Source organism: Neopelma chrysocephalum, unplaced genomic scaffold (assembly GCF_003984885.1).
Source record: "Neopelma chrysocephalum unplaced genomic scaffold, ASM398488v2 Primary Assembly neopelma1_23, whole genome shotgun sequence".
Lineage (NCBI taxonomy): Eukaryota > Metazoa > Chordata > Aves > Passeriformes > Pipridae > Neopelma > Neopelma chrysocephalum.
In genome coordinates this window covers 25,619,001-25,633,490 of record NW_020897691.1, presented here as the reverse complement: position 1 = coordinate 25,633,490, position 14,490 = coordinate 25,619,001, and the positions used below count along the sequence as shown (strand labels likewise).

At 37.4% G+C, this 14,490-nt stretch overlaps 1 protein-coding gene across 24 annotated transcripts in view; it reads right to left on the bottom strand.

Moving 5' to 3' along the window:
- The window catches only part of EPB41L2 (erythrocyte membrane protein band 4.1 like 2), a 141,436-nt gene that overhangs the window by 54,659 nt on the left and 72,287 nt on the right, over positions 1-14,490 (bottom strand). For all 24 annotated transcript variants that reach the window (XM_027691055.1, XM_027691063.1, XM_027691028.1 and 21 more), the window contains 2 exons: positions 13,351-13,829; positions 11,513-11,725 (listed from right to left, as the gene is read on the bottom strand). In XM_027691055.1, coding sequence (XP_027546856.1) covers positions 11,513-11,725; positions 13,351-13,815 — 678 coding nt within the window. In that variant the 5' untranslated portion in view covers positions 13,816-13,829. The remainder of the gene's footprint in view (positions 1-11,512; positions 11,726-13,350; positions 13,830-14,490) is intronic.

Below are 14,490 nucleotides of genomic sequence, written 5' to 3'. Positions count from 1 at the left end.
ACCAAATTTAATGACAATTTCCTCATGACTATCTACAAAACCACAGAACAGGAGGGGAAAAAAAGGAAGTTTATTTCCCCCCATGAAAGTAAGAGGCACATGCAGATCACCATGAAATATTAATAACTCACACCTCCCACAGATGTCAATTATCAGAAAAGGAGTAGGTCAAAATTATGTCACTTGCACTGTGTTAAAAAAAATGATTAAAATTGCTTGTAGAAATTAAGTCAAACATTCCAACAGTCTATTCATTCAAGCTATTAAATCTCAACTGCCTTTAGATCTCAAATATGACACCACTGAATCATGATCCTAGGTTATTTTATCCTTTAACATGGTTCTGTCATTTCAAAGAAGAACAAAGACTCAGTCACAATTTTTGGCAAATACCAATCAATCGCTTTCATTGCCCAATACTTCAACAAGCCTGTGATACACTTACACGTTGTTATTCCTGTAAGTGAACTGAACTCTCTTTCAAGTAATGAAGGATAACAAAGTTTTTTAACAGTTCACAGCCTATGAAAATTAAGTCATGCTGCTCCAGAACTATTCAACAATAGCTTCTTCCTCTTTCCACCTCTCCAGGCATTCACACATTACTCTGAAGAATCTGAGGCTAAATTGAAATTATCTTTAAAACCTACAATAATTTTAAGCTTAAAATGATTAAATGAATTGCTCATGCTTTATGAATGCACATATTTTGTACATGTAACTCATGTTTAAGTATATTGCATGCAATACTATTTTGTGATTGCTTTCCGAAGATTCCTTTAAAGCTACAGAACACAGAAAATCAATCTATTTTGTTAATATGCAACCTGTGGACTTAAGGAACTAGAAGATAAAACTTAAAGGAATTAAATATAACACTTTAATGGAGGATATTCTGCTGTTTTATGAAACTTAACAGGTTCCAAAAACCAATATAAAGTAAGTTTGAAGAGTGGCTGGCATAAAAGTTTTTAATTCCTCAGGGCAAGTAGCAAAGATGCAGAATAGTTATTTACAGACCACAAGACATTTTATCAACTATGTAAGATTAAAATCAGCATCTGAATTACAGCTGATTACAATGCAGCACTGATGAATTGACTGCAGTTCACTTCTGAGAAAGATCAAAAACCACAGAACACTACAGTTCTGTGAGAATTTCAAACAACAATGAACTGAAGAACAGGTTTCACTTGGTACAAGGTTAAGGACTTCTGGTCAACACCTTAGGCGTTGTATCTGTACTGTCATTCAGACAAGCATACTAAGAGAAGATATACTCAAGAAAGGCACTGAACTAGGTCCTTCAAATTTGCATCTATGAAAGTAAAATTACAAAGACAGATGAGAAAAAAATAATCACAAAAGAGACCAAAATATCAATTTGAACAGTTCCATAAATAAACAATTATTGACTTAAAATTCAAAACGGCAAGTTGATACCAGTCAGAAGATCTATTAAGGCAAAATAAAGAGTTCTAGGGGCAAAAGAACAGATCACTTTCAAAAGGTGATAAATTAATTTACAAAGTAACCTTCAAAAAAGACAAATATCTGAGATTTGCTTTATGTTGGAAGCCAAACACGACCATGTCAGGCATGCCATGGACAATGGGAAAGACATGCAAAAACAAGCCAGAAAAAATACCTCCACCGTCAAAGAACACTAGGTGGCTGCAAAAAAAAGCTTAAAGTAATTATCAATATAGAAAACATACAAATGGCGAAGAAACAAGAAGGGTACAAATGTACCTGTACTCCTACAACTACATTTGATGACAAATGGAAGAACAGCATCAAATTATAGTCATTTGCAAAGATGTTTCTATATCACCTTGAAAACTAATTCACCATGAACTGTTCTTTTTTTCTCCCCACAATTTCATGCATAAGCTTACTATCTCAACATCTTAAAGCTGTGTTGTTTCTAACTGAGCATCTCCCATCCATTTCTATTTTGTACCACTCACCAGCAAATTACACAACATGTCAGAGAGAAGATATACACAGGAATTCACTTTCATAAGGCTTTGTCCCAAAAAACAGTTTTTCTACAATCTAATGTATCTCTCAATGCATTCTGCATGTCACATATACTTTTTTCCCCAAGAAATGCTTTGACTCAATACAGATTCTGAGAAAATGCCTTATTATGCAGAAGTTACACCCATTTCATTTTATCTGGACTTTAAATTGTAATAAATCCCTTTTTATTGACGTAATAGATGCTAAGTTTCCACATTTACTTAATCCATTCCAAATAAATTGAAACAGTTCCAGGTAGAACAAAATATACATCCATGCAATTTTTTTAGTGCTATAACTAAATTTATAATTGGATTGCAATTTATACTGGTTTATCTTTTTTTTTAGACAGTACATATATAATCAGAGTTCCTTGCAAATATTTGCTCCCAAATTTAACTCCCTTCTGAAGAATCCAGGGTAAAAAAAGTGACACAGTAACATGATATATGATTTCCTCATGCAAAACCTACTTCCCCTGCCCTTTTCAGCTGACAATAATGTAGCGTTAACCCTTGCTTACAGGGAATCCTGTCTTGCTAAGACAAGAAGATCCTTGAGAACATAAAGATTATTATTACAAATACCATTCTGTGGTAGCCAGGACATAAAACAAGTATGTCAACAAACACAAATTGGCTTCAGTCATTCTACAATTACAGGACTTCACCTATTCACTTAAATTCATCTCTCTACCTATCTCAGTTTTGTACTGCAGAACTCAAATGTTTCAGAATATAGCTTGTCCTAGTTACAGGTGCCAGGACCAGTTTATCACTATGTGGGTATAACCAAAACTGTGTAATTCTACACCCTCTATGTCATTTCTGATGGACTGTTAATAATGGATCATTTGCAGCAGCTGCCCAGGGCACACCTGACACCTCAGACTACAAGGGGAGTATTTTTTGTCTTCACACCAATGACTCAGCCGTAATAACTCCCCTCCAGAGAGGCATTAGCACCTTCACACCCAGCCTGAGTGGTCATCTCTGCTAATGGGCCGTAATGAACTGGCATAATAGGCAGCTGACACGATCTAGACCAAAGATTCCAATAATATCCCATGACTCAGAGTTAAATCACCCATTGTGAAACTCCTTGCCCTGGGAGAAGTACCACCTGAACCTGGGCATATGTAATCTGGGGGTTTTGGGACTTCTGGTACCACTCCTCAGATCCAGAGGAGGACCAGAACTTCAACAGGACTGTGACTGCCACTCTTGACAAGACTGTGATCATCATTTCAACGGGACCACAACCGTCATCCAGACCAATAGGTTTTCCTTTTCATTTACTTTGCACCCAGTGCAGCCCTGTGGTGCTCAGCACAGGAGTTGACAAACACTGTTCTGTTCTTGTCCCAGGGTGCTGGTTATACATCTGTCTTTGTGGGTTAAAACCAGTTTTCTCTGTATCACTGCATTTATTGTAATCTTTTTGTAAATTGTAACTGACTTGTAATCTCTCTTGAGTTGGGTTCATTTCTCCCACCGGTTTACTTATAAACCAACACAAGCTGAACTCAATTTTCAGCAAGTTAGGATATCCACTTCCCACTTGATAAATACTAAATTCCTAAAAACGTTTAGTGAAGCACAGAGAGCCTGGTCCAGGACAACCTCTACAGAGCTTTTGCTGCTTAGTGTAAATTTCAGCAATAATACACTTTAAAAAAATAATTCCAGGTGAACTCTATTGTTAAACACCACATTAAGCAAAAGCTATAACCTTTTTTCCAATATAATTTTTTTTACATATTCTTTAAAAGCTTATTAGCACCTTATTGAGTTGAAATATCCATTTTTAAGCTTGAAAAACTCTTTTTACATCCAGTCATCTTTGAGAAATTTAGCTACTTTAATTTGTACCAAACATGTCACCTAGCAAAACAGAGAACAAAATCAGCTTCAGTGTTGGGTGGGGGAAAGTGAGGACATGTTTTTTTACAAGACATTATACGAAACAAGGTTTTGTTCTTTCCATATCCAAAATTAAAAACCCATGCTATAAAAAATTAAGTAAGTGTTTAAAAGCACTGGAGCTGAAGAAATGTAGCCACAAATATGTCTAAAACTAAATTAAGCTCACAAAGCAAAAGGGAATATAAGCAGGATAGAAATCTATCATGTGGACAGCAGTTTAGCAAGCAGTTTCTGGTCTACTGAAATGGCATTTTTTCCTAAGCACACAGACTATTGTCAATGAATATTCTGTTCTTTCAGGAAAAATTACAAACAAGATGGACAGAAAAAAGAATGGAAATTAAAGTAAAACAACTGTTAGAACTGCACAGCTAAAACCTGAATCTATTCTAAGATTACTTTTTCAAATAAGGGAAAATAGAAGGAAATAAAAGAGATAGTTGTCAGATTAAACAACTGGCATGGATCATGGAATTCAATGAGCAGTAACAAAAGAGCTGCTATTTTAGAAGCTGTCAATAGAAACTGCTAGGGATATTATGCCTGAAGTCGTGTATCCTCCCAGACAGTATGAAGTCTCAAAGTGCAGTCTTCCAATTGTTCTTAATTATTTAGGGATTTATTTTCTTACTTCAAATTAAAAAAAAAAAAAAAAAAAAACCAAAACAAGATAAAAACAGGTACTTGGACAACAGTGACAAACAGTTGAGATTTTAGGGAACTCCTTTTTCCTACAAGCAAAAAAAGGTGAGAAGTAACCATCTTGCTAAAAGGGCAATATACAAAACTATGAATTTTTAGAACCTTAGATGACATAAACAAAAGTTTCCATTTACACTCTAAACTTTAAAACATGAGAAATATTATGTTGTTTTTCCACTCACTTTTTCAGCAATAGCACCTTTCCAGTAATCTAATTATTTCAAAGGTATCTGAAATATCTTTTTGAAGTGAAAACTTTAAGTCACAGCTGGCATGAAGATTAATATTTCAAAGTGCTTAATTCAAACATCATTTCACCTCAATAAATTTGCCACACCATAACAGGCAGTAGGTGAAAACCTCCAACATAACAGTGCTTCAAATCACCAAGACCAGGTACAGGAAGAAGAGTTACTAGGCTAGCACATTAGATAGTTCCTTGCAGAATGCCAAGATGGTAGTGTTAACCAGGAATCAGTGCAATATTTTTAGAGGCAGTTTGCATACCAGCTCTCCAATTCTTACATTATTAGTCAACTTAATGAAGTTACAGGTATGCCATTGGGTTTACTGCTTTAACAGTAATTGTATGTTGATACTATTCATGCTATCATCAGTTTTTAATTGACAGTACATGTGGCATATGCACATAGACTAAATTATTAACACATTTATAATAATTCCTGAATTATTCTCCTACAACAGTGAAATATAGCTACAATTATGTACATTAGCTGAGGTCTGAAGAGACTTCTGGAGGTCATCTGTTCTGAAATTCCTGCTCACAGTGAGCTGATCAAGGCCTTAAAAGATCTGGATGATTTCAAAGGGTGCTGACTCCAAAACCTGCCTAGGGAAACTGTTCTGGTGTTTGGTCACCCTCAGTTGATATACACTCACATTCATTTTCTCAGTTGATTCCCTGTTTGTGTTCATTTCTTTCAATCTGTCCATGGGCATCACTGAAAAGCCTGGCTCATCCCCCAGCCAGGTATTTATACACAAGGCTAAAATGTCCCAGAGCCTCCTCCTCTCCATGCTGAATAGTTCCACTTCTGTCAGTCCTTCCCCAGATATCAGATGCTTGAGGCCTTTAATCAGTGTTGCAGTCCTTTGCTGGACTGTCTCCAGAATGTCCAAGTCTCTCTTGCACTGGACAGCTAAGAACTGGATCCATCACTCCAGGTACAGCGAGTGAAGGACCATCTCCCTTGACCTGCTGCCAGCATCCAGCTACTGCAGGCCAGGAAGCTGCTGACTTTTGCTGCAAGGGCCCACTGCTAGCCCACGGTCACCTTTTCTTTTAGGACACACACACACAGAGGTCTTTCTGTGCAAAGCTGCTTTCCAGACAGTCAGTCCAGCCTGTGCTGATACTTGGTCATATTCCTCCTCAGGTGCAGGGTTTTGCATTCCTCTTGGTGGATATTTATGAGATTCCTACATGCCCATTTCTCCAGCTCGTCCAGGTCCTTGTGATACATCACAGCCACTCTTCCCAGATTTATCATCACCTACAAACTTGCTGAGGACACACTTTGTGCCATTATCCAGATCATTAACTGCCTTGGTATCAATGCCTTTAGTATTGTTAATGCTTCCAGCTAGACTTCCGGCTGCTGATCACAACTTAAGCCAGTTTCTGGCAAACCCCTCTGTACACTTACTTAGTCCATACATGTCTAGAACACCTATGCCTAGAAAAACCATGGAGAAAATGTCAAGTCTTGCTAAAACTGAGATTATATTCACAGATTGCCCCACATCCACAGAACCAGGCACCACACTGCAGAAAGTATGGTTTCCCCTTTGTAAATCCATCCTGACTACTTACAAATATCTTTTTGTCCTGAAAAAGTTAAAAAAGGATTTGTACCATAGTCTTCCTAAGGACTGAAGCAGCCTTCTGACACTACATATTTTGGCACAGTAGTAGAACATAAAAAAACTCTACATGTGTTTAAGAACATGAATTCATCTATAAAATTGCAGTCAGCACTGCTCATGTCGTATAAATTATTTAAATGAATATACGAAACAAATTGTTTCTATACGCCATTGTTCTCTTCCTTAATTAATTTTTTCTTCTGTTCTTACAACAAACTTTTATTGCAAGTAATAAGAAAATATTTCTTATCAAACAACTTAACTGAATCATGACAGACTTAAAATATTGCAGAATAGAATTTTTCATTATAAATGCAAAATGGTATCTTAGCTCTGTGGTAAGCCACAATTTCATTTAAGTCTCATTTTCATCATCATCATCATGGCTAGGCTTCGCGAACGAAGATTTGGGAAGGGCTCTACCCACGTTTGTTACAAGCATGCTGGTGGCTAAAAAGGCCAATACAAGATAGGCATGTCCAGTTGCAAAAGGCACAGCAGAAAGACTCCTTAGGTGGTATATTCTGCAAGGTACGATTCTTTCTGCGTTGTCTTTTCTCCTCAAGGGTGATCCTGCGTGCTTTCTCAAAAGCATCAGCAGCATTATAGATGGTGTGTCTCCAGGTCTCCCGATTGGAGGCTAGAGTAGACCAGTTATGGTGGTCAACATGGCCAAGGCTGAGATGTTTCAGGGAGTCTTTGTATCTTCTCTTCGGGGCTCCTCTCTTGTGGCAGCCAGTGGCAAGTTCACCATAAAGCAGGATCTTAGGGAGGCAGTGGTCCTTCATCCTGGAGATGTGCCCTGCCCATCGCAGCTGTGTTCTCAGTAACATGGCCTCAATACTTGTGACTGCTGCTTGTTCAAGAACATATGTATTGGTCACATAGTCTGACCAGTGGATGTTCAGGATTGTACGGAGGCAGCATTGATGGAAGCGTTCTAGGAGACACAGGTGGTGGCAGTAGATGACCCATGATTCAGATCCATATAAGAGAGCAGACAGCACTATGGCTCTGTAAACACTGATCTTTGTACTTTTCTTCAGGTGTTTATTTCGCCAAACTCTTTTATGAAGCTTTCCGAAAGCACTATATGCCTTTGCTAACCTGTTGACTATCTCCCCGTCAATCTTACCATCCGAGGAGATGAGGCTGCCTAGGTAATTAAACTGCTGGACTGATTTGAGTTCTGATTGGCCAATGGTGATGTGGGGATGATAGTAGAAGAAATTCTACCTGAAAGTCAGTGTGGTTTCAGAGCCAACAGGAGCACCACAGACATGGTATTTGTTCTCAGACAACTGCAAGAGAAGTGTAGGGAGCAGAACAAAGGTCTCTATGTAACCTTTGTCGACCTCACCAAGGTTTTCAATACTGTGAGCAGAAAAGGTCTGTGGCAGATTTTGGAATGTTTAGGTTGTCCCCCCAAGTTCCTTAAAATAATCATCTCACTCCACGAGGATCAGCATGGCCAAGTCAGATATGGCAACACACTTTCTGAGCCCTTTCTAATAACAAATGGTGTGAAACAAGGCTGCGTTCTCGCTCCTACCCTATTCACAGTCTTTTTTCGCATGATGCTCCAAAGGGCCACGGCAGACCTCGATGATCAGGACGGTATCTACATTCGATATCGTACTGATGGAAGCCTATTCAACCTAAGGCGACTGAAGGCCCACACTAAGACCTTAAACCATCTTGTCCAGGAGCTGCTTTATGCTGATGACACCGCCCTTGTTGCCCACACAGAAGCAGCCCTGCAGCGTCTAACATCCTGCTTTGCAGATGCTGCTGAGCTCTTTGGGCTAGAAGTCAGTTTAAAGAAGACAGAAGTTCTCCATCAACCTGCACCTCAGGAAGTCTCATTTTAGGATGGGGGAAAAGCCCAGGAAGATAAAACTCATATAGCCTTTAATTAATATACAGAGATACCATGCAGATATAAACATCATTTATGCGGGGGGGGGGGGGGGAAAACCAAACCAAACCAACAATTACTCCAGGGTTACTACTATATCTATGTCAATTTTTTGTTAATATATAATTTATATATATATACTTCTCCATACATATTGATACTAATACATAAATAAAAATACTTTTCAAGAACCTCTCATGACAAAATTCCTGCAACTTTAGATCATAAGTACGTAACACCCTACACAATGTGTTGCAGAGAGCAATTATTCTGTAGTATATTTTTCACGTTCTTCTGGAAACACAGCACAAAAAATAAGCAAGCCTAACTAACATTAACGAAGGCTTCGCTATTGCTTTTTACAGTCAACTTAATTTATGGTGCAGTGTTCTGTATTTGACACGAACAGGGAAGATCCATGTAGGATTAAAATACTGTATTTTAAGAAACATACACTGAAATTGTTCGGTTATAACATCAAGAATAGAATTTATAAATGGAAGCCTTAGAAAGCTTGTATTAGTATCAACTATAGAACAGAAACTTTAAAAATTCCATCAAACTGCAGCAAAACACTCCCAAGGAGTATTTTACATTGATGAACAACAAATAAGAATTTCTTAGCTGACAGGAAGAGTTTTATTAGAGAACGGGTTTAAAAAGCAAGCAGTACTAATGCATGAAATAAGATTTAAGTTGTTATGAAACTTCTGAAAGGCATCTTTTTTAGTCTTGTCTATTAGTTTTGCAAGATCTAGAGGAACAGGTCAGTAGTACCCATCCAGTACTACATCACAGAACAAAAGGACTTGTACACAAGAAGCAACTAAAATACTAAGGGAGCCTAATGAAACCCACAATCAAACAGCATTGGGACTGACTGATAGACACTAGAAAAAATGGAACAGCACAAGAGCAGACAAAAGGCTTCAATCAGAAGCCTGCACTACCAAGTGGCTTGTGATGTGTGTACTACATCAAAAACTGAATAATTTACATTAGACAAAATCAGAATATTTTCAAGAAATCAGCTCGGTCTAGGAAATGCCATAACATTGGCACTGTTTTGTCCTTAGATCAATATGGAAGATATATCTAAATCTCTAGTTTTAGAAAAGGCAGAGATTTTTAACTTTTCTTTCTAACTCAGATATTCAGCTTAGGCACCATAGCAGATCAGTTACTTTCACCATGCAAAAAAAAAAAAACAACTATGTTCAGGAGTGTGGTCCAGAAGAGCTGCTCTCCCTCCATTTCAAACAAGTAGATATTCCAGTGTAAAATACAGGACAGAAATGTAAAGGAGGAATTGACCTGAGTAAGGAAATTATCACCTCTTACAAAAAAAAAATTAATTCTGTATATAACTACCAACATACTGTGGTTTTAACACTCATTTTGAAGTCTACTTGCTGTGAGTGTTGCATGAAATACCATTTTGCAGAACATGCTGAATCATCGTCACATCTTTAGCTTACTGAACCCATAAATGGAAATTACAATATTCTAAACTAGCAGCTTATCTGGCCATAGAAGCTCCTCATCATCTTACAGCCATCTTGTATGACTAGCAATGAGACATTTCACAAAGAGAATGACTGACTGGAAGCAACACATGAACCATCAGAAAACCAAACAGACTTCACCAGCTATTTAATTCACTGGATTCCTCATTTTCCCAAAGTTTAAAAATAATTGGACTCAAGAACAGCTTAGAGCTCTGTCCTGCAAAAACAACTGCTGAACAGCACATAGTATTTTCTGATTAAGATGGAGCTGTGTAAAGGAACCAAGCCTTGTTATTAGTATCTGCCTTTGGTGCTACTAGCTAGAAGAACTTCTGAAAATATCACCTATACAACCTTTGAGACTCAAGGCTGAAGCCTTCAGGCACTATGAACACAGTTTTCAAGTGTTTGCAAAGGTTAATGGAATTACAAAACAGAGCTATGCAAATTTTACTGTTTCTTACAACTAACTGGCTGAAAGTTTGGTTTCCAAATACCAACTGTCTTATAAGGAGCACTGTCTTCTTTCCAAAGGGACATCATAACCCAGTACTAAATGAATGAGCTTATTTCTGGGGTATCCATCAGTCTAGCATAAAATAGGGAATTTGTTAAAACAATTCTAGACCTTTCAGAAAGTGTGCCTGAAGACATCCTGCAGTTTACCATAGTCAGTGTTGCATCTCCTACTGGCAAAAGTGATTACAACTGAACTTCATAATAAAAAACAACCTCACACCTTTGTACTGAAGTGACTGGCACTTCTTGAGAACAGTACTAGCCTGAACTAATCTTACTATCTACTCACAGAAAAATTCTCATAATTCAAACCAAGGCTTATTTCGCTAAAGTAAGATCAAAATGCAACTTGTTTCCTACTTTCCTTTAGTTACACATTTTGCAATTTAGTCTTGGTCTAAAATATTAAAAAACTACCATTTGACTTAGAACTTGGACACATAAATATTCAAAGGGTATTAAGGCCATAAACCCCAAGTAGCTATTTTCCATACAGCTCAAAATCCCTATTTCTGTTAGTGATTTTAAGTCAGATTTAATAGACATATATACAAAATATCTAACCTCGTGATTTACAGTTGTAAACAAGCAATCCATACAACTATGAAAATTCAGAACTAGAACATAGCTTTAAAAATGAATACATGTTTTATACCTGTAGCAGAATTTTTCTTTGAAGAGAACTTCTTTTAAACTTTAGATCTCCAGCTGAGATAACTTTAAAAAAATTAATGCATTAGCTCAAAAAATCTTCATTAGTACATGAGACCCTACATCTTCAGGAAAACTTTAATGTCTTAAAAAATAAAAAAACTAGTTTGAGCTGTCAAGTGATCAGCATTGAAAGGATTTGTTAGTGTACCTCAGAGGGCATTTTTAAGAATAAACTGATATAGTCTTAATGATGGAGCTTTAAACTGAAATGTTAACTGACTTCTAGTGATAGCATTAAACACTTACTAGAAAAAAAACAAATTTTCCTTTTCTCTGTAGAAAAAAGCTCTTTATATAGAGACTTGATGCCTTACCTCTAGGTCACAGCTGTATTCTGTGCCATCCAGAAGCATCACTTTACACTGCACAGTTTTGGTTTTCTTGGGAGATTTCTGGGGAATGTCATCTGTTTTAATTTCAGCTGTCTGCACTTCTTTTGTTTCCCTTTTTTCCTTTTCTTCTTCGTTTTCTTCCTTTTTCTCTGCAACTTTCTCTACTTCCATTTCTTTACCATCTTCTTTGACAAGCTATATAAAACACAGATAAACAATGACTGAAAGTCAGGAAAGTGGATGTTTTTAACTTGTACATTTCTTTTATAAGCTACTAAGAAATAAGACATTAATTTTTCATTAAAGTTATGCACATAACTAGAAGCACAACAATCAGCACAAGTATTAAGGTCTTCCTTGGGAACCAGATATTCTAGCTTTCAAACCACAGAAGGTGCCTTTTTTTCTTTCCTTGAAATTAGATAATTTTTCTTGTTTTATTGCCTTTTTTTCCTAAGAGAAAGAACTCAAGAAGCTCCAGGAATTATACTTAACTGAAACCTAGCATTCATTAAAGACAAGTGATACAGAATCACAGAATGGTTGAGGTTGGTAGGGACCTCATCATCTAGTCCATTGTGGTTAGCCACTTTGGAGACCAAGTATTGGGCTAGATGGACCCTCACTCTGATGGAATACTGTTGTTCTCCAGCTCTTTTTTTATTACATTTCTCTGAGGGAAATGGCTCATGCATTCCTAAAAATGAGTACAACAAGAAAAAAAACCTCCTCAGGGAAATAACAGGTACTTCACACCTCAAAATGTTTGCAGTCATTCAGTTTGGAAGCATATCCTGCATCAGGCTAAGGGTTTGATCTCTGAGTAGAGATGTGGGTTTTGCCATCCTCTGGAAATCCAGCTAAACTGGACAAACACAGTTTGTCAAAAACTGTACTTCACTTGTTTTTGGGTTGGGTGTTTGTTAGGTTTTTTTGGTGGTTCTTTCTGTTTGTTTGGTTGGAGTTTTTTGTTCTTTGTTTGGTTTTTATTTGTTTGTTTGTTTCAAATTTCTTCAGATGATCCACAGATCTCACCCTCATACATGCCTCCTCCCTACACAGAGAGAGAGAGCCAATGCCTAGGCTGAGACATGATTACCCATTCAATCCTTTCTGCTAGTACTGGGAAGAAATGCCAGAAATTTCCTCAGCACATACTGCTAGAGAAAGGAGGAGGCAGGAAGAAGGGACCTACAATGATCATTTAGTCCAACTGTCTAGGGCCCCCTCTAGGGTCACATAGAGATGTTTACCCAGGACCATATCTAATTGAGGTTTTTTTTTTTCTTCTCAGGTGAAGACTCCACAACATCCCTGGGCAACCTGTTTCAATGTTTGACCCATCCCTTTATTACTCCTGAGAGGCCTATCATCTGCACCATCATCACCTGGGCTACGTCCTTTCCTTACCAAGTAAAGGTCCTATCATCAGAGTAAAAAGAATTTGTTTGAGATTTGAGATGTAATGTCATGTTTTTTATTTGGGTCCATTGTTTTTTGTCATCTAACTGCATATGACATTGGTAAGATTTCCCTCGATCCATCTCTTCCCCAGGCTGACTAGTACCAACTGTCTCAGCCCCTCCTCATATAAAACATTCTCTATGCACCTTATCTTTGGAAACCCAGAATATGAAGTTTGAATGTTAAGAACTGAAATACAACTTCACAAAAATCAATACTGAAGCCTAGCTACTGGAGTAGCTATCATTTTTTCCCCTCAATATGATACTAACAAAGCTTGGCATGAATTACATAAGTCACGAATTGAGTTTCATTAAAATTACTCCAAAGTATCTATGAGATTTCCCCACATGTACCTGTGGTGTTTCAGCACTGCTGACAGACTGTTTTTCCTTGTCATCTGCTTTAGCATTATGGTGATTTTCAGCTGCTTCTTCCAAGCTCTTTCTTGGCTGAGCCACCCCCTCTGGTATCTGGCTTTCGCTTTCTTCAATTACTTGTTCATCCCCTGTGGTCTTTTTCTTGGGCTCATCTTTGGGCTCTGCCAAGGTGTATGATTTTTGTTTCTTAAGCCAGGGGGGAAGGAAACGAGAAATACCCTTGCTTTCAGGTGAAGCTTTTTGCTTCTTCTGGCTACTTGGACTACTTTGGCTAGTTGGTTCTGGAAGAGAAGAATCTTGAGCTTCTTCAGAGGATGCTTCCTTGGACTTTTGATTTTCTGGAGTCTCTGATGCTTCTTCAGGCTTGTCCTTGGCTTTGTCTGGTCCCAGCTGCTCAGAATCTTTCTTTACTTCAGTCTCTGAGCCTACTTCAGTTGTCATTGTCACAACCGACACTAAAAGAAGCAACAACAAAAACAGTTTTGTTACACAGCATCACTACTTTTACTGACTAATTATTTGCGGTATTTTGGAAACTCTTGTAGATTATTAAACTTATTAGGGTTAAAGAAATACTTCTTTTCAAATTCTCAGTTCACAAGTAAAACCAGTCTGCTAAAACTTAGTGCTCTGCAGGTAAAGACTTGTAAAAGACCAAACTAGACAGATACATCTAGAAATAGTTTCCTTCCCCTTAATAAAAATTTAAGTATGCTCACTGAAATGCATTTGTCTTTTATAAGCTACTCCTAATATTATTGGCCAAGTAACTTCATTTCACAAGTAACTTCAGTTCTCTTTCTACGTGATGCCTTAGCTGACCCAGAAACTGAAAATTTCCAAGAGTATCCACCTTCTCTACTAAAACTGGCAGATACAACCCCCTTACTGTTCAGTGATGCTTACCAATTTGAAAGAAATTATTGGAAGAAAATGAAAGAGAAAGATTATCAAAGAATAGGACAAAAGGATGGTGAGCATGAGATTGAATATAAAAAAAATTGGAAATTATAAGTCAGTGATACTATTGAAGTTAATAATAATGCTAGCAAGCATACTTTTTTACGTTAACACTGCGTTCTTAATCAGGAGTTCGTATCAATCAACAAAAAAATC